Raw genomic sequence first — 24,960 nt, 5'->3', positions numbered from 1 at the left:
CCTCTTCTCACCGTGGCGCATCATCTTGTGCATCGCACTTGGGGGACCCCAGCTCTAGACAGGAGGCAGGTGCCCCATCTTACTCCCCTCTGGGTCCTCATTATCCAGTGGGGGGCCTGCACCCAGTAGGCCCTTGGGAACCTGTGATGGATGGGTGGATACAGCCCACCCACCCAAGGGACCTCGGCCACACCCGGACTGGACCGTGGGTCAGCGGTGCCCCAGGCGGTGCTCCCAGCCCAACTCGGACCCTGTGCTTCTGCCCACAGTCTGCAGACTCCAGCAGGCAGCCTGCCACCTTGGCAGGCCAGTTCAAGCAGTCGCTGGACCAGCTGATGAAAATCCTGACCGGCTGCCAGCCCTCCTTCATCCGCTGCATCAAACCCAACGAGCACAAGAAGCCGCTGGTAACGAGGGAGGCTGGGCCGGGAGGGCAGCGACTCCGAGTCTGCCGGCCCCTAGGGTCCTGTCCCTCCCGCCCCAGGGCTGTCAGCCGCCCCTTTACAGACAGGACACTGGGTCAGGTGGCCGGTCCAGCCACGCTCAGTCAGCGCCGGCGGCGGGGCTGGACTGCGAGGCAGCCCTGCCGCTCGCCCGCTGCGCACGTGGCCAGGGCTTCCCTCTCAGGCGCTTCCCTTCTGGGAGGTGAGAATGGCTCCTGCCTGCCTGCAGGGCGGAGGGCGCACTGCACCCTGGGCTGGGGTCAGAGGCTGCGGCCACCCTGGTGGCCCTTGAGAGCGCGCTTCTCGCTTCCACGTGGGGCGGGACGGGAGCCTGCTGCCTGCCCAGGGGCCCTTGGCCATGGGATTGGGAATCCCACCTGGAGGCTGCAAACACAGGACTCCCCGAACCAGGAGAGGCCACCTGAAAGGAGAAAAGTCTTATAAGGGAGAAAATATTATCCTACATAATAAAAGGCTACTATGCAAATTGACCTAACGTCGGAACAACTGGTCACTATGACACGCACATACCACCAGGGGGCAGACGCTCAGTGCAGGAGCTGCCCCCTGGTGGTCAGTGCGCTCCCACAGGGGGAGCGCCGCTCAGCCAGAAGCCGGGCTCACGGCTGGCGAGCACAGCAGTGGCGGCACTAAGGATGTTGGACTGATGGCTTAGGCCCACTCCCCTGAGGGCTTCTGGACTACGAGAGGGCGCAGGCCGAGCTGAGGGACACCCCCCCCCCCCCCCGCACCGAGTGCACGAATTTTCATGCACCAGGCCTCTAGCATTATATAAAGCAACTTTTTGAAAAGAAGAAAATTATGTGAAGTTGAGGCTCTCCGGGCTATTCAGAATGCATCTTCCAGATCAGCAGTGCTGCCCACACCCCCGGCCTCAGTAGCAGGACCCGCCTGGCTGGAGGCTGGTGCCGTGTGGGTGTGGGGGGACCTGGGCTGGGGGGCCAGGCAGGCTCAGGTTTGAACCCTAGCTCAGGACTGAGAAGTGTGGCCCTGCGCCTCAGGCGCCTCACCTTGAAACTGGAGCTTAAGGGCCCCCCCGGGGCTGTTGTAAAGATTACATGAGAAACGTGAGATGGCGAGGGGGCAGGGGTAACTTGCCCCAGAGGACCTTCCGTGTGGCCCTGACCCACAAGCAGTTGCCTCTGGGAACCTGTTTCCAGGTAGGTAACTGCCTGCTGGTGGGCTCCCCAGATTGAGGGGTGCCCCAGCGCCCAGAGATTCCTGGGGGCTGGAAGGTTGTGTGTGTGTGGGGGGGGGGGTGAGCGGAGCCCCTCACCCCCTTGCCATGGCCACCCCCGCAGGGAGAGCCAGCGGCTCTGAGTAGGAACTAGACTGGGGTGCTGCAGGCAGGGGAGGCCGCATTCCTGGGGGTCTCTGTTAGGCCTCCTTGGAGTGGGGAGGCCGCCTTGGAGGGGGGAGGCCGCCTTGGGCGGGAGGTCGCCTTGGAGGGGGAGGCCGCCTTGGAGGGGGGAGGCCGCCTTGGGGGGGGGAGGCTGCCTTGGGGGGTTGGGGGGAGGCCGCCTTGGGGGGTTGGGGGGAGGCCGCCTTGGGGGCGGGGTGAGAGGCTGCCCCTCAGCCCCCCGCTGGCCTTTGCCCGCAGCTCTTCGACCGCGAGCTGTGCCTGCAGCAGCTGCGCTACTCGGGCGCCCTGGAGACCGTGCACGTCCGCCGGGCGGGCCTCCCGCTCCGATACACCTTCGCGCAGTTCGCGGGGCGCTTTGGGGTCCTGCTGCCCAGCGCCACCCGCCGGCAGGTGTGTGCTGGGGGCCCCGCCTGTGGGCTCCCACTCCCCGCCCCCTGGAGCCCTGGACATGAGCCCCCCCCCCCAAAGGCGTGGGGCTGACTTCCCTGTAGGAGTGTCTGTAGCCTAAAGCCAGCTCTCCCGTGGGGGCATGTGGGGGCCTCGCGGGCTGGGGAGCGGGGAGCCCTTGCTGACCCTCCTCAGGAGCCCAGCCTGCAGGCCTGATGCTCGGGCGCCTGATGGCAGGTGCCGGCCTGGCCCAGCAGCCCTGAGGGGGGCCCTGCCCGCCCCACCCAGCCACCCCCACCCGCCACCCGTTTCTCCTTGGCAGCTTCGGGACAAGTGTCGACAGATGACGCTGTGCATCGCTGACAGGTGGCTGGGGCCAGACAAAGACTGGAAAGTAGGGAAGACCAAAATTTTCCTGAAGGTGAGACCCTGCCGCGCAGCCCTGGCCTCCGGAGCCTGTGGCGCCCCAGCCCTGCGCCTGCCCCCCCCCCCCCCCCCCCCCAGGCACCCAGGCTGTGGAAAGCAGGGCGGGCAGGGAGGGCGGGGAGCCCAGCGGCCTGAGGGGCTCAGGCTTCCAGAGGGCCCCGCTGGCCGCCGAGGAGAAGGGAGCAGAGCGGACGCCCAGGGCAGGCCCGGCCCAGGACAGGCCTCACCCCCCCCCCCCGCCCTCCCGCCGCTGTCTGGCCAGGACGCTCTGCCTCCACGGGGGCCGGCCCCACAGAGCTTGTTCTTGGGCAGGGTGTGAGCAGAAACCCCCAACTGGAGGCCCAGCATCACAGAGGCAGCCTCGCCCCTGCTGCCTTCGGGCTCCGGGCTCCGGTGCAGCGGGCCAGAGCCCCGGGAGGAAACGCCTGCCTCGGGCGGGCGGGCCAGTCAGGGCGCAGGAGGAAGCAGAGGTCAGGAGGCCGGCTGTCCCCATCCAAGCGCCCTCCCATCCCTGCCAGCCTTCCTCAGCCCTTAGAGCCCCCTCATCCACCCCAGGGGCCTCCTGGCCCCGCCCCCAGCGGCCGGCGTTAGCCAGGTCTGTGCTGGCCTGGCGCAGCCCTGAAGCAGGAAGCAGTGGCCTCAGACTCCCGTGGAGGGCAGGCACCTGCCCGGGGCGAGGCAGGAGTTGGAGGGTAACTGCAGGCGGATGGCTGGGCGCAGGAGGGGCCCTCCCCTCCACTTTTCTTCCTCTCTGGCTGCTCCTTGAAGCCATAGCCGAGCTCTGGCCCCTGTGTCCCCAGTGCCCACCCAGGCACACGAGAGGCTCCGTGCTGCTGGACCCGAGGCTGACGCAGCCCCGGAGCCCTGGCCGCTGCCAAAGGCCGGCTGCTCTCTGTTCTACAGACACAGTCCCTGCCACGGGGTCAGGGGGCAGCCGGGCACAGGGTCAGGGGCCTCAGGAGAGGGAGAGCCGCCGCCCAGGGCCGACTCTCACCCTGAGTCCTCCTCCAAGGCCAAAGAGGCCATTTCCCATTGAAACTGTCAGGAGCCCGTAATGCAGTTGACTGCACAGTTCACATGAATTGGGGGAAACAACCCAACCTCCGGGAAGTGTTTGCCCGCCCCTGGGCTCTCCAGAGCAGAAATGAAATCGCCGATGGAGCTAACAGCGAGAAGGGGTGGAGCGGGAGGCCCTGGCTTGGGGCTGGGGCCATGTGGCAGCTCGGGCTCTGAGCCACACTGAGTCCGTGTGGAGGCCCCGCCCCCCGCGTGGCCCCCCGGGAGCACAGCGCCAAGCCTGCGGACCTGACCCCTGGGGCCCTGGCCCAGGGGAGCGGAGGGGTGAAGGGGGCAGCCGCACGCGTGTCCGTCCCGTTCCAGGAGCATCGGGACGCTCTGCTGGAGGTGCAGAGGAGCCAGGCCCTGGAGAACGCCGCGGTCAGCATCCAGAGAGTCCTGCGGGGCTACAAGCACAGGTGCGGCCCTGCTCCCCCCCCCCTCCCCTCCCCTCCCCCCCCCCCCCCCCCCCCCCGCACACACCGCCCATCGTGTGCCCTGGGAAGACCTGCAGCCCCCAAACCGGGACACGTGTTCCTGCCCCCCTGCCCCGGGGGTGCTGAGGCACCAGACCTCTCAGGACCTCTGACCGGGGCACCAGCCTGCTGTGACCAGAGAAGCCGAAGGCATTATCCGAATGCTGGCCTGTGGGCCATGTTTGGTGGGGTGGGGAGGGAATCTACTACATAAGCAAGAGTCAAATGAAGTGTCAGCTCTGGTCTCAGCCACATTTGGATGTTCTCCTTCAGTTGTCTCTGGGAATTTGTGAGTTTGGGTTTGTGAGGTGGTTGGTTTTGGAGGTAGAAAAACCTCTTTGACTCAGTTCCCTGGTCAGTCAGAAGGTAACACCTGAATTTCAGCTCAGGTTCAGCAAAGCAGCAACATTACCGCCTTCCTCCCCTCACCATGTCCAGCGGGCTCTCCAGGCCCACAGATCTGGTCTCTGTACTAGCCCGTCTGTTTATCACCAACCATAGAAAGAACTGGAACCCCAGACATGATGCTCAAACATCCACTTACATTTAAAGTGATTGTTGATAAATATGTATTTATTGCCATTTTAGTTTCATAGTTTTAATTTGTTTTCTTCTTCTAAAAGAAGACCCTTCAGCATTTCATATAATACTGGTTTGGTGGTGATGAACTTCTTTAGCTTTTTCTTGTCTGGGAAGCTCTTTATCATTCAATTCTAAATGACAGCTTTGCGGGAAGAGTAATCTTGGTTGTAGTTCTTTTCTTTTCATCATTTAGAATATTTTTTTGGCAATTCTTTCTAGCCTACAAAGTTTCTGTTGAGAAATCAGCTGACAGTCTTATGGGCGCTCCCTTGTAGGTAACTAACTGCTACTTTTAAGATTCTTTCTGTCTTTAACTTCTGGCATTTTAATTATGATGTGTCTTGGTGTGGGCCTATTGGGTTCATCTTGTTTGATACTCTCTGCACTTCCTGGACTTGTATTTCTTTTTTCTTCACGAGGTTAGTGAAGTTTTCCATCATTTTTTTCAAATACGTTTTCAATTTCTTTCTCTCTCTCTCTTCTCTTTCCTGCACCCCATGATGTGAATGTTGGTACACTTAAAGTTGTTCCAGAAGCTCCTTAGTCTAGCCTGAAGTTTTTGGATTATTTTTTCTTTTTAAGTATATTTTTTATTGATTTCAGAGAGGAAGGGAGAGGAAGCGAGAGATAGAAACATCAATGATGAGAGAGAATCGTTGATTGGCTGACTCCTGCACACCCCACACTGGGGATCAAGCCTGCAACCCGGGCATGTGCCCTGACCATTAATCCAACCATGACCTCCTGGTTCATAAGTGGATGCTCAACCTATGAGCCACATTGGCTGGGCTGACTTCCTTTTGATTTTTGCTGTTCTGATTGGGTGTTTTCTGCTTCTTTATCTTCCAAATTACTGATTTGATTCTCTGATTTATCTATTCTACGATTGATTCCTTTTATGCATTCTCTATTTTAGTTATTATACTCTTCTTTTCTGGCTGGCTCTTTTTTATGTTTCCTGTCTCTTTATGGAAGTTCTCACTAGTTCCTCTCCTCTTCCCCTACGCTCATTGAGTAGCCTTATAACCAGTGTTTTGAACTCTGCATCTGATAGATTGCTTGTCTCCATTTTGTTGAGTTGTTTTCCTGGAGTTTTGTTCTGTTCTCTCATTTGGAACATGTTTCTTTGCCTCTCACCTTAGCAGCCTCCCTGAGTTTGTTCCTGTGTATTGGGTGGAGCTGCTGTGTCTCCTGGGCTTGGCAGAGTGGCCTTGTGGTGTCCTGTGGCCCTGTGGTGCAGCCTCCGTGGTCACTCACGCTGGGCACTCCAGGCACACTCCTCTTGTGGGCTTTTTGCACCCATCGGTTACAATTGAGCCTTGGATGCTGTTGGCACGTTAAGGGAGGTATTTACTCCCAGGCTGATTGGCTGCAAGGGCTGGCCACAACCACAGCAGAGGATTTGCTGTGCAGGGGGCTGACCTCATAGAGCAGGACTCACGTTAGCATGGCTCTGATGACAATGAGTCTGTCTTAGAAGTATGTCACTCATGGCCCTCGCTGGTTTGCCTCAGTGGATAGAGCATCAGCCTGAGGACTAAAGGTTCTGGTTAAGGTTGCGGACTTGATCCCCAATAAGGGGCTTGCAGGAAGCAGCCGATCAATGATTCTCTCTCATCATTGATGTTTCTCTCTCTCTTTCCCTCTCCCTTCCTCTCTAACATAAAGAAAAAAAATTTTTTTTTTAAAGAAAAATATGTGTGTCACTCGTTGAGGAGGTTGGGTGAGGCTCTGGAGAAGTTGTCTTCTGGGTGAGCTGGCTCCAGGGCCTCCTAGGAGATGCATTTCCAGGTCAACAGCTGCCTGTACCCTGCCTGGGCCGCCCGGCAGGAGCTACAAAGCAATCTGCAGGTGGCTGCTACTTGAGCCGGGCTTGGCGATTCCAGGGAAAGGCCAAGCTGTAAGAGGCTCTCTGCTCCTTGCTCCCTCTCCTCTCCTCTGGTATGCCCATGATTCTCAGTTTTCCTAGATCTGACTATGGTCTGCTTTGATGTGGGTCTATTTGCATTTATCCTATTTGGAGTTTGCTTAGTTTCTTGAATCTGTAGGTTTATATCTATTGCTAAGTTTATGAGCTTTTTAGCTATTATTTCTTCTAGCACTTTTTCAGCAACGCCTCTTTCTTTTTTCCTTCTGGGACTCCAACAACACAAATATTAGGTCTTTTGTTGCAGTTCCACTGATAGGCACCAGTGGAACTGCAACATGCTCTGTTCCTTCTCAGGCATGCTCTGTTCCTTCTCTTCCAGTCATTTTCCTGTTTTTCAGGATGTATAATTTCTACTGCTATATCTTCAAGCTCACTGATTCTTTCCTCTCTCTTTCCATTGTGTGCTGAGGTTCTTTTTACTCATTGTGATATTTTCAACTCTAAAATGCCAATTTGGTTCTACTTTATTTTTCCTATTTCTTTACTGAGACTTTCTATTTTATCATTAGTTTCAAGTGAGCATTGTTGGGGCATTTTTTATAATGGCTAATACCTCTGTCATCTCAGTGTTGGCCTCTGTTGATGGTCTTTTCTCATTTAAGTTGATATTTCCCCGGGTTTTGGACATTTTGTGTATTGTGTTATAAGAATTATATGTCTTGTTTAATTATACACTTTTAGCTATCTTCCTCTGACACCATTCTGACAGGGGAAGTGGGTGGCGTGTTTACTGTCTAATAGGGTGAGATCCAAGTCCTTCACAGAGCCTCCCGTGACTGCTCTGCCTGGGGGTAGAGTCCGAGCTGCCCACGGGCGTCCGCTGACACCACTCTGGCTGAGAGAACATAAATGCCTCGTTACTGCCCCCAGTGTGGCCTCCACTGACCCCAGAGGGAAAGGAATAGCCTTGTTACTGCTGAGGGAGATGGAGCCTGCTTCTCCACCGGGTCTTCTCTGACACCACTCCCACATGAAGGGGGAGGGACCCCCATTACTGCCAAATGGTGGTGGGGAGCCAGGGTCCCTCAGTGGTTTTCACTGACACTGTGGGGGGTGGGTCATTATGGCACATAAAATGGTTCCTACTCAGCCTTCTCGGACATGCCCTGGAGAGGGTGGGGTCTGGGCTCCCACGGGCACTCTCGGTGCGGCACCACAGCTGTTTCTGAGGTGCTTCACTGGAGTGGACTGGCTGTGACCGGACAGCTTTCTGGCTGCTGACCTGCTTCTTCCCGGGCCTTTCGGTGGAGAGAGAAGGCTCACCGTGGGGCTTTTCTGCTCTGTGCCGTGGCCATTGCTAGATTGCTTACTTCTTCACTCCTAGTCGGGGGAGATGTGAGGCAGAAGAAAACCCCCGAAAGTTACCTCTTGTGTTCTTCCTTTGCTCTGAAGTCCCAAGCTGGTCTGCCTCCTTCCCTTTTCAAAGTCTTCTTATGTTTGCTTCATACACACTGTCCAGGGCTTTTAGATGTCGTCAGGAGGAGTAAGAGGCAGAAGTGTGCCTACTCCCTTCTCTCGGACACGATCCATGGATGATTGATGGTGTTGTTGTTGCTATGGCCAGTGCAGCCAGAGGAGAGACGTCAAAAGGCAGAAACGGGAGTTCTTCAACCCCAGCACGGCCGACACGGGAGTGCACAGCCTTCCGCTGCGGGCTGTCCGGGCACTGCAGGGTGCTGAGAGCATGCCTGGCCTCCATCACAGATGCTGGCAGCTCCTCCTCCCAGCCCAGCCGGCAGCCACACCCCTCTGCCATATGGGAAGGAGACAGGTTATTTTTAGATAATTCAGTTGTTTACTTTGACCTCATGTTAGAATCATCTGTGTATATACATGCACCAAACTATTACATAGATATGCACATGTTCAACAAAAATTCAGACTTAATTAGAGTGGGTGGGCCACAGACATCAGTAAGTATTGAGGTTCTCCAATGGTATTTTCTTATCCCCCCCCAAATTTTATTGAGATGTGATTGACACGGAGGACGGTGTGAGTTATATGTCGGGAAATGAGGACCACGATATGTGTCATGAGCATCCGCCCTTTCAGATAAATCTGAGGAAGAAATGTTTTCCTGTGGTGAGCACTGAGGACTGGCTCGTAACGACTCACGTGTACCAGGCGCAGTGCTGGCTGCAGTCCTGCGTGCGTTAGTTCCATTCCTAACCTGGACCCCCCACCCCCGCCCCACTCCCTGCAGGTGATTTTAAATGTCTGAGATCTACTGTTCCAAACCCAAGAAAATACCCTAACATTGTTAGAAGTGATAAGGAAACAAAGTTAAGTGTGAAATAAAAGGTACATCCGTGTGTGCCAGGTTCCCCCAGGGGTCCCCCCAGAGGCCCGCCCTCCCACGCAGGGAGCAGCGGGGGGGGGGGGCGGGGGGGAGCTGGGCCTGGGAGGCTCCCTCCACTTGGTCCGCCCACCGAGGAGCCGCTCATGACACTGGGCTGCTTGCTGGCCGGAGCCTGGCTTCGTGAGCTGGGAGGGCAGCGTCTGGCCAGGAGTAAAGCGTTGGCCACGCGTCTGGTCCCCGCATAGATCTGGGGGTGGGGGTGGGGATGTTCTGGATTATTCTAAAAGGTGGCCGGCCCTCAGCCACAACGGCAGTTATGGGCAGTGGGCCTAAGCCCTGACCTGTCTCTTGGCTCACAGAAGAGAATTATTGTATGAGATTATCTTCCCCAACAGTTCCTTAGACGTCTTCCATTCAAAAACAGTGCTTACCCACAGACTTAAAAATGTCTGAGCTGTACGCACCTCTCACCAGCAGTCTCCTTCTAGGCAGGAGTTTCTGCGGCAGCGACAGGCCGCCGTGAGCCTGCAGGCTGCGTGGAGAGGCCGCCGCGCCCGACAGGACTTCAAGCTGGTAGGAGAGCTCAGCGGGCCTGCGGCCTGCGGGCGGGCGGGGGGCGGCGGGGGGGCGGCCCATGACACAGCCAGGGAAAGGCTGTTCATCTGAGCTGAGAGCTGAGAGCTGAGGCAGGAAGGCCCCTCGCAGGTCGCGGCCACGGCGCTGCCTGCAGAGTGGGCCTGGCATCCCCGCAGCAGGAGGAGCCGGCCGCCTCTGAAGGAGATGATGACTGTTGTTCCCAATTCCCAGGCTACGGAATAAGCGAGTGGATTGATTATTCTCTGTCCCGAGCGCTTCAGAATTTTTGTCTTGGGCACAGACACTGCTAATGAGTGTCTGCTCAGCGAGCGGACCAGGGCAACCTTGACCTTGTTGGGCCTCGCCGGGCTGCTTGCCTTTGTCACGTGACCGTGGTTGGGACATGCAGTGGTCACATCAGCAAAACTGACCCCAGGCCTGTCCACGTTCCACCTCACAAAGGTGTAAAGGCGGCTGACAGGACACAGCTGCGGCCCACAGCTCCGAGTGCATCCTGCTCTGTCATAAGCCAGCCCGAGGCGGAGGGTTAGGATGTCCCCGGAGCACGGGCCCAGCGGGCGGAAGAGCTGGAGGTGGCTCTCAGCGGCAGCATGCCCACGCCAGCCCTCCGGCCGGGCTTGGGGAGACCAGGGAGCCCTCTGGGCTCAGGGCCGCTTGTTGCCCCGAGCACGTTGGCAGCACGCGGCTGTTCATCAGCTCGTTACCTCTTCCTCGTTTCAAAGACGCCGCGGGCCAGCGGGGGGAGCTGGCACACAGGTGCTGGCGCCTGAGAAGTCCTGGGTGGCGGTCAGTGGTCGGTGCGAAAGGCGAGGCCTCTGGGATTCCACCACCCACTGCGGTCCACGCGGTTTTCCTCACGCCTCCCGAGACACCGTCACTCACAAGCACTGCTCACCCTGTCCGCACGCCAGGCTCTGTCCTCAGGGCCACAAGCACTAAGCCTTTGGCTGTGCGCGCTCGGTGCGCCCTCGCAGAAGCAGGAAGCTGCTGTGAGGCCCGCGGGAGGCCCTGCGAGAGCCACCGGCTCCCGGGTCGTGGGACGGCCATCGCTGGGCAGCCCGCCCTCCAGCCCAGCCCCTATGAGCGTGCATCTCTCTTGCTCCTCAGATCCTCTTGGGGTTCGAGCGCCTGCAGGCCATCGCCCGGAGCCACCTGCTGACCAGGCAGTACCAGGCCGCGCGGTGGAGGGTGGTCCAGCTGCAGGCACGCTGCAGGGGCTACCTCGTGCGCCAGCAGGTCCAGGCCAGGAGGAGGGCAGTGGTGGTCATCCAGGCGCACGCCAGGGGTATGGCCGCCCGGCGGAACTTTCGGCAGCAGACAGCCAATGTAGGTGTGCACTGCCTTCTGAGCAGGTGGGACTGGCTGGGCCCGGTGGGGGGGGGGGGGGGGCGGGACAGGCAGGAGGAGTGAGCGGGTGGGACTGGCTGGGCCCGGGGGGGGGGGGGGGGGAAGACAGGCAGGAGGAGTGAGCAGCAGTGTGGGCCCCTCACCAGACAGTCCTGCCCTCCTTGTTCAGAGATAACTGCAGCCGGCCCTCGTGCCACCCCCCGCCCGGGTGAGGACACCCCGGGTCAGGCAGCAGGACAGGCTCTGCTAGAACCTGAGACCGAGCCCCGGGCCCTCTGTCTGGCTGGGGGATCTTTCCAGCAGGGCTGTGGTCGCCGGGAAGGCGCAGTGAGCTGGGAGGCCCCAGAAGCTTTACGTGTCTGGGCAGGAGAGGCAGGGAGGGGGCAGTATTGCCTGACCCCATTTGCCCAGAGGGCACCTGAGACCAAGCCCCCGTCAGCTGGACACTGAGAAGGAAGAGGGTGACGAGGGAAACTAGGCGCACTGAGCAAACCGCTTCCAGTGCCCAGGGGGGAAGGCCACGCCCTCGGTCGGTAGCAGCCGGCTTCCGCCCCAGGCCACCCAGCAGGCACACCGCCCTCCGGGCAGCGGCCGGGTGCTCTCTGAATAGAGGACCAGGCAGGCTGGAGCCCGGTGTGAAGCAAGGTTCGGAGGCCCTGGGTTTGAGGCGGTGCCGTGGGGAGCGTGGGGGGCAGGACAGACAGCAGCTTCTCTGTCTCTGGACCTGACTCTCCGCGGGGCAGGAAGAGCCCAGGCTGATTGATCGCTAGTCGCTCGCTGTTGAAGTCTAGGATTTTAGAGGAAAATCACGGATTTGGACAGATGATGGCCGGAGCAGGGGATTGGGCTTCTTAAGGCGCTTGCCCAGCAGGGCTGTGCTAACCCCCCGGCCTGCACGCAGGGGCTGCGGGCCACCCCCGCCCACCAGCAGCCGGGCCCCAGGGCTCCAGCCGCCAGGAAGCGCAAGTCCATCTATGACACCGTCAACGACACCCAGATGGTGGAGCAAGTGTTTGGCTTCCTCCCGTCCATGATCGGGGGGCAGGAGGGCCAGGCCCCGTCCCGCTTCGAGGTAAGATGGGCCCTGTCCTTCAAGGTCCAGCCGGGCCGGGCCGGGCCCAGCAGTCCAGACCGGTTGACCTCTGGGCTCACTGAGAAGCAGCCTCGGCGGGGAGCGGGCAGGGCGGTGCACGAGTGTGCTCTGTGGTCCCGGGCAGACGAGCAGAGAAAAGGCAGACGGGGCTCTAGGTCTCACGTTCCGGGTAAGCAGGGTTCTTACCTGCCAGGCCTTCCTTCCTAGGACCTTTCAGATGCACATGCTCTGGGCGGCTCTCCCCGGAGGCTGACCCCTTCCCAGGCACGGGGGCTGTGCTCTGCAGGGTGGCTGGGCCCTGAGGCTGGGACTGGGGGCTGGAGGAGGAAGCCTGTCTGAGGGGCGGGGCGGCGGGAGGCCAGCGGCTCCCAGGCAGTCCTGCTGCCGCACCAACCTGCTCGTGACCTAGGCGCCCCACTCATGCCTGTCCCCCCGCCACGCACACGCACGCACACGCACACAGCACCAGTACAGGCACACCCATCTGATCAGTTGGGGACTGAGGGCGGGCGGAGGGCGAGGACTGGGAGTGTCTTCGGACCTCACGCACCAGCAGTGGTCCGCGTCACGCTGGTTGGCGACCGCTGGTCTAGAGCCCAGTCTGCAGGCCGGGGCGCGAGGGCTCTCAGGGGGCCGCCTCCCACGAGGCCTGTGCCTCACACGGCAGCCCAGGGGCCCGCGGGGGCGGGGGCGGGGCGGGGGTCTGACACGCGGGGCGCGGGGAGCGGCACAGGGCTCTGCACCGGTGCCGCCCCTGCAAGCGCCGCTCGGAGATGGGAGAGGCGGGCCATGCGTGCTCTCCTCCTCGCGGCCCAGGACCCGGAACCGGAGACGCGGAAGCTGCCCGAGGTGGACCTGGACGCCGTCCCCGCGGTGGAGGGGCCCGAGCAGGACGGGGACGGCCTGGCCGCGTACAGCTTCCCCAAGTTCGCGGCCACCTACTTCCAGAAGTCGGCCAGCCACACGCACGTGCGGAAGCCCCTGCGGTACCCGCTGCTCTACCACGAGGACGACGCCGACTGCTCGGTACCGCAGCCTCTGGTCTCAGTGGCTCAGGGCCCCCCGTCCCTCCCCCCGCCCCCCGCGTCTGCCCTGTGGTTCAGAGCAGCAGGAGGGGCAGGTCCTGGCCCGGCTGCCAGGGTCCCAGCAGGCCTCTGTCTCCCCGCCTGCAGGCCGCCCTGGCTGTGTGGAGCGTCATCCTGAGGTTCATGGGCGACCTCCCGGAGCCCGTGCTCTTCGCCAGGACGCGGCCGGCCCCGGACGCCGCGGGCAGGGAGGGCAGCGCCCAGCCTCCACAGCGCGGATCTGCACAGGTACGCGGGCGGGCGAGGGTGGTGGCGGGAAAGGCCGGCACCCCGCAGGCACCCACCAGCCCGAGGCCCCGGAGGAGGCAAGGCACAGAGCCCCCAGGGGCTCACCCTGCAGCCGCCGAGCCAGCTCCAGCCCTGGGCCCGTCTGGAGCCGCACTCAGCAGCTCAGGACCGCTTCCGCCACGTGGCCACTGCTGGGGCCCAGGCTCTGGTCCCCGGCTCCACTGGGACAGGGCGCACACGTGCGGGTGCCAGCTGCTTCTCTGGCCAGGTCTCGGCGCCAGGCCTGCGGGCAGGGCTCCTCGTGTTGACTAGCGAAGAGCTGAGCAGGGACCCGGCACGGCCTGGGCCAGCGCCCTCTGACGGAAGGTGAACTGACGATCCTGGGTCAGAAGTCCTCCCTGAGGCCTCGTTTCATGAGGTCATCTTAGATGAACCACCCAGACCGGCCCACAGGAATTTCCCAGCAGCCTCAGCTCGTGCCCGTGGTCAAGCCCCGGTGCAGACCGACTGCAGGGAGCTCGGGGGGACCTGTAGCCCAGGCGCCATGGCTAGAGGGGCCTGGAGCACCTGGAGGTTGCCCCGGCGTGGGCTGTGCAGTGTCCCCGTGACCTAGCACTATACAGCCCCCCGAGGCCGCCTGGGACAGACCCTACTCACCCCGTCTCTGAGGACCAGGCCGTGAGCTGCGCGCGTCTCCCCCGAGGCTGCGTCGTGCGGACAGGCCGCCTCCTCTCCGCGTCGCTGGGCTGCGGAGCTGCTTCCCAGAAGCCCCCCCCCCCCCCCCCCGCCCCGCCCGGGGCTGTTGGCAGGAGCCTGGGTTCCTTGCCCCGCTGGGCTCGCCGAGCTCCTGGTGCTGCCGCATAGGGCTTCCTCCCCGGGGAGTGATGCGAGGAAGCGGAGGCAGCTGGGCGCCTGGTCTCGGAGTCACACACCACGGGGGCAGGACGGCAGGAGGCAAGAGTCCCTGGGCCACCGGGGAGCTGGCGCCCTGGGGGCGACCTGGGCAGGGCTTCCCATCAGACCTCACGTTTTCATTTAAAAGTCCATTCTTCACTCCAAGAATTGACTTTGCACTTCTGTCAAGAATCGGTTGTGCAAATTTGTGGGTTTATTTCTGTGTCTCTCTTCTGTCCTGTGGGTCCTATGGGTCGATGTGTCTCCCTGCCAACGCCCGCTGTCTGTCGGCTGCAGGCGTGCACTGTCGAAGCTGTGCACACCGGGTCCTCCTGCCCGTCACTCGCGTTCAGAATTGATTTTGCTATTAGAGGTGCCTTGCCTGTCCACATACGTTTTAGAACACTCTTGCCCACACGCACAAACACTACCATGCTGGTGCTTTGATAGGAGTGTTGTGTGTCAGTTTGAGGAGCATTGGCATCCCTGTTCTGCCGAGTCTTCCAGTCAGGAGCTCCATTTGTGTGAATCTTCTTTGGCTCCTTTCACCGGGGTTTTGTGGTTTTCAGCGCATATGCCCTACACATGTGGTTTTTCTATATTTGCACATAAGGGTTTTTTAGAGATTATAAATGACTATATATATATATATATATATATATATATATACACAGTACCCTTGATTTTTTCAGACCTCAATTTAATGGACTTTGGATTTAACAGACAAAATTTCCAGTCCCTATGTCATATGTCATAGAAGAAGAAGAAAAAACGATAAAAATATGAACAATATAATGGCAATAAATACATATCTATCAACAATTATATTTAAAAATCAAAATAAATGAACAAGGAATCTAATGAACAAAATAAACTGATAAATAAAATAGAACCAGAGGCATGGAAACATGGAACAGACTGACGGATCTCGGAGGGAAGGGAGGAGGGGCAGGAAGAGATGACCAAAGAACTTACACACATATAGGCATTACTGTGGACACAGACAATAGGGTGGTGAGGGCCTGGGGCGGGGCAGGAACTGGGCGGAGGGGACAGTAGGGGGAGAAGGGGACATCTGTCATAGTCTCAATAATAAAGATTTTTTTAAAAGAAAATAAATAAATAAAAATGCTTTTAACCAAGATTTGCTTATAATTAAACTAGAGGCCTGGTGCACAGATTTGTGCACCAGTGGGGTCCCTCAGCCTGGCCTGCGGGGATCAGGCCAACACCAGCAGTCCAACATCCCCAGAGGGTCCCAAATTGCAAAAGGGCTCAGGGCAGGCTGAGGGACCCCACCAGTGCACAAAGTATGCATATAAGATCTTTGGTTAATCTCTTCCTGCCCTCCCCCCTCCCCCTTTTCCTCTGAGATTCATAAGTCTGTTCCATGTTTCCATGCCTATGCATTGAGTGTCTGCCCCTTGGTGGTCAGTTCACGTCATAGCTACCAGTCAGACACTTAGCATATTAGTCTTTTATATACATAGATTAACAGGGGTTTTTTTGTTGTTATTTTTTTGTCATTTTTAACTAATTTTAATGAATAGGTCATATGTTGGGAAAAACACTGCAGAATTTTGCCAACGTGAATAAATGTTACATATCTACAGCTAAAGTCTACATATTTAAATCCAGGAGTCATTGCTCTTAAACAGTGTTCAGGAATGATTCGCACGTGATCACATGGCATCATGCTCAGTAACTGGTTCTGTTGTCTTGTGGCACGACTTCTGCAGCAGTTTTAACTCGTATTGGCCCACGTCCCCATGTGCGCTGAGCCACGCCCATCCCCCAGCTGTGTGCTTCTGCATTTACTAGATCTATTCAGTATAAATTTAAAATGATAGTAAAACATATAGAAAACTTTTCTGTGAAATTAAAATTTTTATACATAACTATAATTACACAGATGTGTCTATATAAGTAAAAACAGGTAAACTAATTTGTCAATTTTTTTTAATATATGCATTTGGAAAACCTACTTTATTATATAACATACTTTCAACTTTAATGGACACACCCTTGCTCGACTTGGTCAATTACATCGAGGTTTTACTGTATACACACACACACACACACACTGAGTGGCCAGATGATTATGCGTTCAGAGATCATAATAATCTGGCCACTCAGTGTGTGTGTATATATATTATGTATATCTATATAGCTATAGATGACATAGAGATAACGATAGAGATATTTAAAGGAGAGGAAGAAACATTGGCTGCCTCCTGCATGTGCCCCAATTGGGGATCGAACCTGCAACCTGGGTATGTGACCTGACCAAGAATCAAACCCAACACCTTTTGATTAATAGGAGGACGCTCCAACCAACCGAGCCACACCAGCCAGGGCTAACTGGCACCATATTTTTAATTTTGGCATTGGCATGTTCATTGCTAGCATAGAAAACTATAATTTATCTGTGAATTGACTTTGTATCTTGCAACATTGCTGAACTTGCTTATTTTTTTAAATAAATTTTTTATTGATTTCAGAGAGGAAGGGAGAGGAAGAGAGAGATAGAAACATCAATGATGGAGAGAATCACTGATGGGCTGCCTCCTGCACCTCTCCCCCAACTGGGAATCGAGCCCACATCCCGTGCCTGGGCCCTGACCAGGAATCAAACTGTGACTTCCAGGTTCATGGGTTGACGCTCAACCACTGAGCCATACTTGCCGGCTGAACTTGCTTACTTTTTATAGATTTCTTGGAGTTTTCCATGTAGACAGTCCTGTCATCTGCACCGAGGGACAGCTGGTGTGGCACATTCTATCTCTGTGGCAAACCCGCTTCCCAGCCGGAAGCCGGTGCCCAGCCCCGGGGATGGCTGACCCTGCCCCAGCCCCGTCCTCGCTGCGCTCTCATTTGGGCAGCGGCTTCTCAAGGCGCCGTCAAGACCAGGCGTGACCTTGGCCTGAGGAGAAAGCGGGTCCTAATGGCCCCACAACCGAGATTCCTTTGCTGCCCGGGCAGGGCCCCCTTGCTGTGGGCAGAGCATGTCCAATTCATTTGCCCAATTTTCACGGAAGATGAGCATGGCCTGGGCCGTCCGGGGCCTGGGCTCTCCTGGTGACGGGTTCAAGCTCTGGAGTCCTAGAGGTCCTGACCCTCCCGGGGCTCAGGCCTGCCCCCGCTCGGTGTCCTCGCCAGGAGAGAGGGTTTTGCTGAGCACATATAAGTGTTGCCAAACTCAGCAGAGATGAGGGACTGCGTGGCGCTTTGTAACTTGAGTAGGAAATGGCTGGAGAGAGACACTCGCTCCACCCCAGGTGGCTGTCAGGTCAGGTGCTGCCCAGTCCACTTTCACTCACACACTCTCCATCCACAGTGGCCCGGCCGCAGGGACAGGACCAAGGACATCTCCTCCATGAAGCTGAAGCGCTCCTCCCAGGTCACGGGCCAGGTGAGCCCAGGGCCCGGCCGCCCCGCGCTGCGCCCCTAGGGTGCCAGGCGTGGCTTCTCCGGCCCCCTCGAGCCCGGCCCGCCCTCGCAGTGGGAGAGGCACAGCGGTCCTGATGCCGACGGTGATTTCCAGGTGGCGAGCCAACTGAATATTGGAGAGGAGGCCTTTGAGTCTGAGGGCTCCCTCTCCGACCGACCCATGTCCAACCTGGAGAAGGTGCACTTCATTGTGAGCCACGCCCTCCTGCAGCCCGGCCTCAGGTCAGTCCCGCTGCCCTCGCCCCTTTCAGAGCACCGGCCCCTCCCTGCCACGGCCACGGCCACGGCCTCCCCTCTGCTCTCTGCCCCGGCCTGGGACCTGCACACGGCTCAGCCCAGCCGCCAGTATACTGTCAAGGGCCCTGCACTTGCTCTGAGGAAGCCCCTGGGGAAGCCTGAGGACACTCACCAGGCACCTCTGCCAACGTAGTCCTCCCATCCTTCCTCCTCGCTGGCCCCCACCCCTCCCGCGAGGCAGACCCGCGCCGTGGGCCCCGCAGCTGACCCGCAGGCGCTGTAAGCATCGCTGGCTGCAGCTGGGCCTGGCCCTCTCGCAGGGACCCGTGAGGCCCCGGCCCCCACAGCCTCTGCCTGCCGGGCCTCTGGAGCGTGGGCTGCCCCTCGTGTGGGGTCTCGAGACACGGAAGCTCCGCTCCTTCCGTGACTTCCGTGCCCGACGTGCTCTCTGCGCCTTGGCCCCGGCGGGAGCTGGTGCCGCCTCACGTGGGTGGCGGACAGCTCCACGTGGCCTCTCCGGGCCCTCGTGCCCGCTCATTCGGACGCGAGCAGATGCTCCCAGGAGGTCCCTCCCGGGAACAGCCTGGTACGGTCTCGTTTCGCTGATGAGGCTGAGGGCAGAGCGGGCACATCTCTCCGGGCTCTGTGTTCGGTGGCATCAGGTTGGCAGCTTGGAGTTGGCATTAATAGGGACATGTGCGCCCAGAAAGGGGCCAACGCGTGAATCCGGGTGCCCCCAGGGGAGTTGGCTGTTAAACACCAGCACCCCGCGGAGTGATCGGGACAGATGCTGGCCTCCGGACCTGTGAGGCTGGAAGGGCGAGGGGCCTTTAGTGAGGAGGGAGGCTCGGTAACGTGGGGACGGACAGGAGGCCTCCCAAAGAGAAGGCAGAGATGCCGTGAGGCTGTGGGGACGGACAGGAGGCCTCCCGAAGAGAAGACAGAGATGCCGTGAGGCTGTGGGGACGGACAGGAGGCCTCCCGAAGAGAAGACAGAGATGCCGTGAGGCTGTGGGGACGGACAGGAGGCCTCCCAAAGAGAAGGCAGAGATGCCGTGAGGCTGTGGGGACGGACAGGAGGCCTCCCGAAGAGAAGACAGAGATGCCGTGAGGCTGTGGGGACGGACAGGAGGCCTCCCGAAGAGAAGGCAGAGATGCCGTGAGGCTGTGGGGACGGACAGGAGGCCTCCCGAAGAGAAGGCAGAGATGCCGTGAGGCTGTGGGGACGGACAGGAGGCCTCCCGAAGAGAAGGCAGAGATGCCATGAAGCTGTGGGGACGGACAGGAGGCCTCCCGAAGAGAAGACAGAGATGCCGTGAGGCTGTGGGGACGGACAGGAGGCCTCCCGAAGAGAAGGCAGAGATGCCGTGAGGCTGTGGGGACGGACAGGAGGCCTCCCGAAGAGAAGACAGAGATGCCGTGAGGCTGTGGGGACGGACAGGAGGCCTCCCGAAGAGAAGGCAGAGATGCCGTGAGGCTGTGGGGACGGACAGGAGGCCTCCCGAAGAGAAGGCAGAGATGCCGTGAGGCTGTGGGGACGGACAGGAGGCCTCCCGAAGAGAAGACAGAGATGCCGTGAGGCTGTGGGGACGGACAAGAGGCCTCCCGAAGAGAAGACAGAGATGCCGTGAGGCTGTGGGGACGGACAGGAGGCCTCCCGAAGAGAAGGCAGAGATGCCGTGAGGCTGTGGGGACGGACAGGAGGCCTCCCGAAGAGAAGGCAGAGATGCCGTGAGGCTGTGGGGACGGACAGGAGGCCTCCCGAAGAGAAGACAGAGATGCCGTGAGGCTGTGGGGACGGACAAGAGGCCTCCCGAAGAGAAGACAGAGATGCCGTGAGGCTGTGGGGACGGACAGGAGGCCTCCCGAAGAGAAGACAGATGCTGTGAGGCTGTGGGGACAGACAGGAGGCCTCCCGAAGAGAAGACAGAGATGCCGTGAGGCTGTGGGGACGGACAGGAGGCCTCCCGAAGAGAAGACAGAGATGCCGTGAGGCTGTGGGGACGGACAGGAGGCCTCCCGAAGAGAAGACAGAGATGCCGTGAGGCTGTGGGGACGGCGGGCCGGAGGGAGGAGGCGGTTCTCCCGTGAAGCCCACTTTCCTCGGCAGTGCTGGTGGTGCCTGCATTCGGGGAGGGCAGGGCTTCTAGGCCAGAGGAGGAGGTCAGGGCTGTGGCTGGAGACCTCTGGGCCCTCCCTGCATCCGTGCCCCACACGAGAGGGCCAGGGGTGCAGCCGGGAAGCAGGCGAGGCGGCTGGAGGTCCCCCTTGGCCGTGGCTACACTTAGGGGCGTAGCAGAAGCTGTGCCCCACTCACCTGCCCCTTCTCCTCCGAGCCAGCCTGCAGCCTGTGTCTGTCTTTCAGGGACGAGATTTACTGCCAGATCTGCAAGCAGCTGTCCGAGAACTTGAAAACAAGCAGCCTGGCCCGGGGCTGGGTCCTGCTCAGCCTCTGTCTGGGCTGCTTCCCACCCTCTGAGAGGTTCATGAAGGTGGGCTGGACCAGGGTTTGCGGGGGGCGGGGGGGGGGGGGCGGAGGGGCGGGACCAGGGCGGGGCGGGGTGGAGGGCGGGACCAGGGCAGGGTGGGGTGGAGGGCGGGACCAGGGCGGGGCAGAGTGGAGGGCTGGACCAGGGTTTGGGGGGGGCGGAGGGGCGGGACCAGGGCGGGGTGGGGTGGAGGGCTGGACCAGGGCGGGGTGGAGGGCGGGACCAGGGCGGGGCGGGGTGGAGGGCGGGACCAGGGCGGGCGGGGTGGAGGGGTGGGACCAGGTGGGGCGGGGTGGAGGGCTGGACCAGGGCGGGGCGGGGTGGAGGGCGGGACCAGGTGGGGCAGGGTGGAGGGCGGGACCAGGGCGGGGCGGGGTGGAGGGCGGGACCAGGGCAGGGCGGGGCGGAGGGGCGGGACCAGGGCGGGGCGGAGGGGCGGGACCAGGGCGGGGCGGAGGGGCGGGACCAGGGCGGGGCGGAGGGGCGGGACCAGGGCGGGGCGGGGTGGAGGGCTGGACCAGGGCGGGGCGGGGTGGAGGGCGGGACCAGGGTGGGGCGGGGCGGAGGGGCGGGACCAGGGCGGGGTGGAGGGTGGGACCAGGGCAGGGCGGGGTGGAGGGCGGGACCAGGGCGGGGCGGGGTGGAGGGCGGGACCAGGGCGGGGCGGGGTGGAGGGCGGGACCAGGGCGGGGCGGGGTGGAGGGCTGGGACCAGGGCGGGACCAGGGCGGGGTGGAGGGCGGGACCAGGGCGGGGCGGGGTGGAGGGGTGGGACCAGGTGGGGCGGGGTGGAGGGGTGGGACCAGGGCGGGGCGGGGTGGAGGGCGGGACCAGGGCGGGGCGGGGTGGAGGGCGGGACCAGGGCGGGGCGGTGTGGAGGGCGGGACCAGGGCGGGGTGGGGTGGAGGGTGGGACCAGGTGGGGCGGGGTGGAGGGGTGGGACCAGGGCAGGGCGGGGTGGGGAGCGGGGAGAACCAGTGCAGAGTCGGGTGGGGTGGGGAGGGCAGGGTACATGGGAAGATGCGTTGGCCCGGGGTCATGGCGCATTCCAGAAATCCTGGGTTACGGCCCTGTTCTTCTGTTCTACTGGCCAGGATGGGCAGTGCCCATGCTTCTCTGGGCCTCAGTTTCCCCTTATGTAAGAGCGGGCTCCAGACCTGGCTTTCCAGCCCCTGCTTAGGGTCTGCAGTTCACTTGGTCTGGGCACCAGGACAGCCCCTGAGGAGACGATGACAGGGTAGATGCCAAGAGGAAGGCCCAGGAGGAGCAGGCAGTGTGTCTCTGGGCCCAGAACTGAAGGTGGGGGTGCCGGGTGGAGCGGGGTCGAGGCACTGGGCTCGGTGGGTTATGCCTTTGGTCCCTGTCACCAACGTCATGTGGAGGGAAGGGGGCGAGTCCAAAAGGCATCCCGAGCCCAGAGGGCCCTCCCGTGACGGTCTCGGGCCTTTGTGGCATCTGTGTCAGCCTGTGGTCACACGGAAACCGCCTCGCTGTCCCGCGTGTCCCTTTGGGGACAGCAGGAAGCGTGGCTGCCCACCGTCTCCCTGGCACTGGGCTCCCAACACCAGGAAAGTCCAGGCTGCATCGCCTCACAACGTCTCTGAAAAGGTTTTCAGCGCATTTTACCAAGCGTATTTTGAGCATCAACTCCTGTGTGTTTCACTGTCTCCACGAGTGTCTTCCCATGTACGCTCTCCCCAAGTGCCAGCTTTGATGCCACCACGGCCGCTGTCCTGGAAAGTGTTTAGCTTGTGGATGGACATTTGGGGCCACCTTCCAATTGCTTGTCACCATAAACACCACCGCCAGTGTGGCTCGGTTGGTGGGGGTCATCCTGTGCACGGAGAGGTCGCCGGTTCAACTTCTGGTCAGGACACATGCCTGGGTCACAGGCGCCAACCCCAGTCAGGGCACACGCAGAAGGAAACTGAATCTCTCTCTCCCTCTCTCCCTTCCTCTCTGTAAGATGCCTTTAGGAGAGGTCTGAATTATTGGGTCAAAGAGTGTGCACATTTTAAAATCATGTACTATTTAAAACATTGACAAATTGATCCTAAGAAATGTCCAATTTATATTCCTTCTCATCTATATATATAAACGTCTAAGTGACCATTGCAACCGAACAGACGATCGAACAGGCTGCATGGGGCCACCAGGCTGGCAGGGGGGTTAGTGAAGGGCAACCAAACGACTGAGCAGCAGGCTGCGTGGGGTGACCAGGCCCACAGGGGGGGCAGTTGGGGGCAACCAGGCCAGCAGAGGGGGGCAGTGAGGGGTGACCAGGCCAGCAGAGGGGGGCAGTGAGGGGTGACCAGGCCAGCAGGGGGGCAGTTAGGGGCAACCAGGTCGGCGGGGGGGGGGGGCAGTTGGGGGCAACGTGGCTGGCAGGGGAGGCTGTTGTGGGCGACCAGGCCAGCAGGGGGCAGTTAGGGGCGATCAGGCAGACAGGCAGGTGAGCAGTTAGGAGCCAGTGGTCCCGGATTGTGAGAGGGATGTCTTAGGTCCCCAGAATCGGGACTAAAACGGCAGTTGGACATCCCCTGAGGGGTCCCGTATTGGAGAGGGTTCAGGCTGGGCTTAGGGGACCCCCTCCCCGTGCATGAATTTTGTGCACTGGCCCTCTAGTGTTATATAAGAATGTGCTTTGTCAATGCTGAATATTATCATTTTAAAATTTATAATTTCCCCAGCTTTATTGGGATACTAGAGGCCTGGTGAATGAAATTCATGCACGGGGGGGAGGGGGGGGCTGTCCCTCAGCCCAGCCTGCACCCTCTCCAATCTGGGACCCCTCACAATCCGGCAGTCCCTCCCAACTGCCCTCCCCTGCTGGCCTGATCCCTCCCAACTGCCCTCCCTTGGACCCCTCAAGGGATGTCCGACTGCCCTTGTGTTCCCAGTAGGATCGGGCCTAAATGGCAGTCGGGCATCCCTCTCACAATCTAGGACTGCTGGCTCCCAACTGCTCGCCTGCCTGCCTTCCTGATTGCCCCTAACTGCTTCTGCCTGCCAGCCTGATCATCCCCTAACCACTCCCCTGCCAGCCTGATTGATCCTAACTGCTCCCTTGCCAGCCTGTTTGCCCCTAACTGCCCTCCCCTGCAGCCCTGGTCCTCCCCAACTTCCCTCCTCTGCCAGCCTGGTCACCCCTAACTGCCCTCCCCTGCAGGCTTGATCGCCCCCAACTGCCCCCCCTTGCAGGCCTGGTCCCTCCCAACTGCCCTCCCCTGCTGGCCTGATCCCTCCCAACTGCCCTCCCCTGCAGGCCTGGTCACCTCTAACTGCCCTCCCCTTCAGGTCTAGTCCTCCCCAACTGCTCTCCCCTGCAGGCCTGGGTCCCCCCGCAACTGCCCTCCCCTGCTGGCCATCTTGTGGTGGCCATCTTTGACCACATGGGGGCAGTCATCTTGTGTGTTGGAGTGATGGTCAATTTGCATATTATGCTTTTATTAGATAGGATCATTGGCATGACAACAGGAGTCCAGGGTGCACAGTGAGTGCTTGTATGTCGGCGGATACTGCAGGGCCGCACAGCAAGGCCCACACACCCTCGCCTCACAGATGAGAATGACTGCGATGCTAGAATCCATCTGGGCGGGAAGTAGAAAGTGACCTGCCCTTTCCCCTCTGCACCCGCAGTACCTGCTGAACTTCATTGGTGAAGGGCCAGCCGGCTACGGGCCCTTCTGTGCTGAGCGCCTGAGACGCACCTGCACCAACGGGGTTCGCACGGAGCCCCCCACTTGGCTGGAGCTGCAGGTACGGGCCTGATGGAGTGGGAGATGGTCAGGGTGGGGGGTGTCAGCTTCTGCAGCTCTTCTAGCCCAGGTTTGGGGGTGCCTTCTTGGGTCCTGCCAGTGGAAGCATGTTCTTGGGGCTCTTCCACCCATTTGGGGAGCTTCTGAGCCATGGCCCCTGTGAGCACCGCCAGGCTGGACCTCCCGGGCGAGGCCACAAGTGCCCTCCCAGTTGTCAGGCACGTTCCGTGGGGCCTGCTAGTGAGCACTGACGTGTGGGTGGTGCTGGTGCTTTCCTAAAGGAGGCAGCGGCCACTGTCACCCTTGGGGCGTGGGCCGCACCGTGAGTGCCCCGAGATCTCAGGAGGGTCCTGCAGACCCGGGCGGGTGAGACCTCAGGGCCCCTGGAAGCCCTCACACCCCGTGTCCGGTGGTGCCTGTCCTGGGGTCCCCTTCTGCCCTCCTTCTTCCTCATCGAGCTGCTCGGCCCGAGCCCTGGGCTGCACGTGCACTGGTGGCCGCGGTCCACGTGCTCACGCCCTGCTGTGTGCACGCAGCAGGAATATGGCTCCCAGGTGTCAGAATGTTCCAGAGTCCAGGACGGGGCAACTGCCACGAGCTCTTCGGAGCCTCTGATTCTCAGCCACTCGGGTCCCAGAGCTCAGGGCTCCCATGGGGGTGCTGCCCGCTGGCTGACCCTGAGGACGGCGCTGGGCAGCCTGCTCTTGCCCCACGGTGACCATCGGGCAGCAGCCAACTCTTTTGGCCAGAACTCTGGGGCTAGAAGGGAGCGGGAGCGTGGCAGCGCCGGCCCGGGTGCC

At 60.3% G+C, this 24,960-nt stretch overlaps 1 protein-coding gene across 1 annotated transcript in view; it reads left to right on the top strand.

Moving 5' to 3' along the window:
- Positions 1–146: 146 nt before the first annotated feature.
- LOC307096627 (unconventional myosin-VIIb-like) overlaps positions 147–24,960 on the top strand; it is a gene marked incomplete at its 5' end in the record, with an annotated part of 38,612 nt that continues 13,798 nt past the window's right edge. The window contains 13 exon segments of the mRNA XM_079800935.1: positions 147–407; positions 2,065–2,217; positions 2,537–2,635; positions 4,021–4,115; positions 9,472–9,556; positions 10,688–10,906; positions 11,829–11,999; positions 12,837–13,046; positions 13,193–13,333; positions 17,565–17,639; positions 17,772–17,899; positions 20,280–20,406; positions 24,042–24,161. Coding sequence (XP_079657061.1) covers positions 147–407; positions 2,065–2,217; positions 2,537–2,635; positions 4,021–4,115; positions 9,472–9,556; positions 10,688–10,906; positions 11,829–11,999; positions 12,837–13,046; positions 13,193–13,333; positions 17,565–17,639; positions 17,772–17,899; positions 20,280–20,406; positions 24,042–24,161 — 1,884 coding nt within the window.

The sequence above is a fragment of the Cnephaeus nilssonii genome (genome assembly GCF_951640355.1).
Source record: "Cnephaeus nilssonii genome assembly, contig: SCAFFOLD_158, whole genome shotgun sequence".
In the NCBI taxonomy this organism is placed as follows: Eukaryota; Metazoa; Chordata; class Mammalia; order Chiroptera; family Vespertilionidae; genus Cnephaeus; species Cnephaeus nilssonii.
The sequence above is the reverse complement of the archived record's forward strand: the minus strand, read 5'-3'. Positions and strand labels throughout refer to the sequence as shown.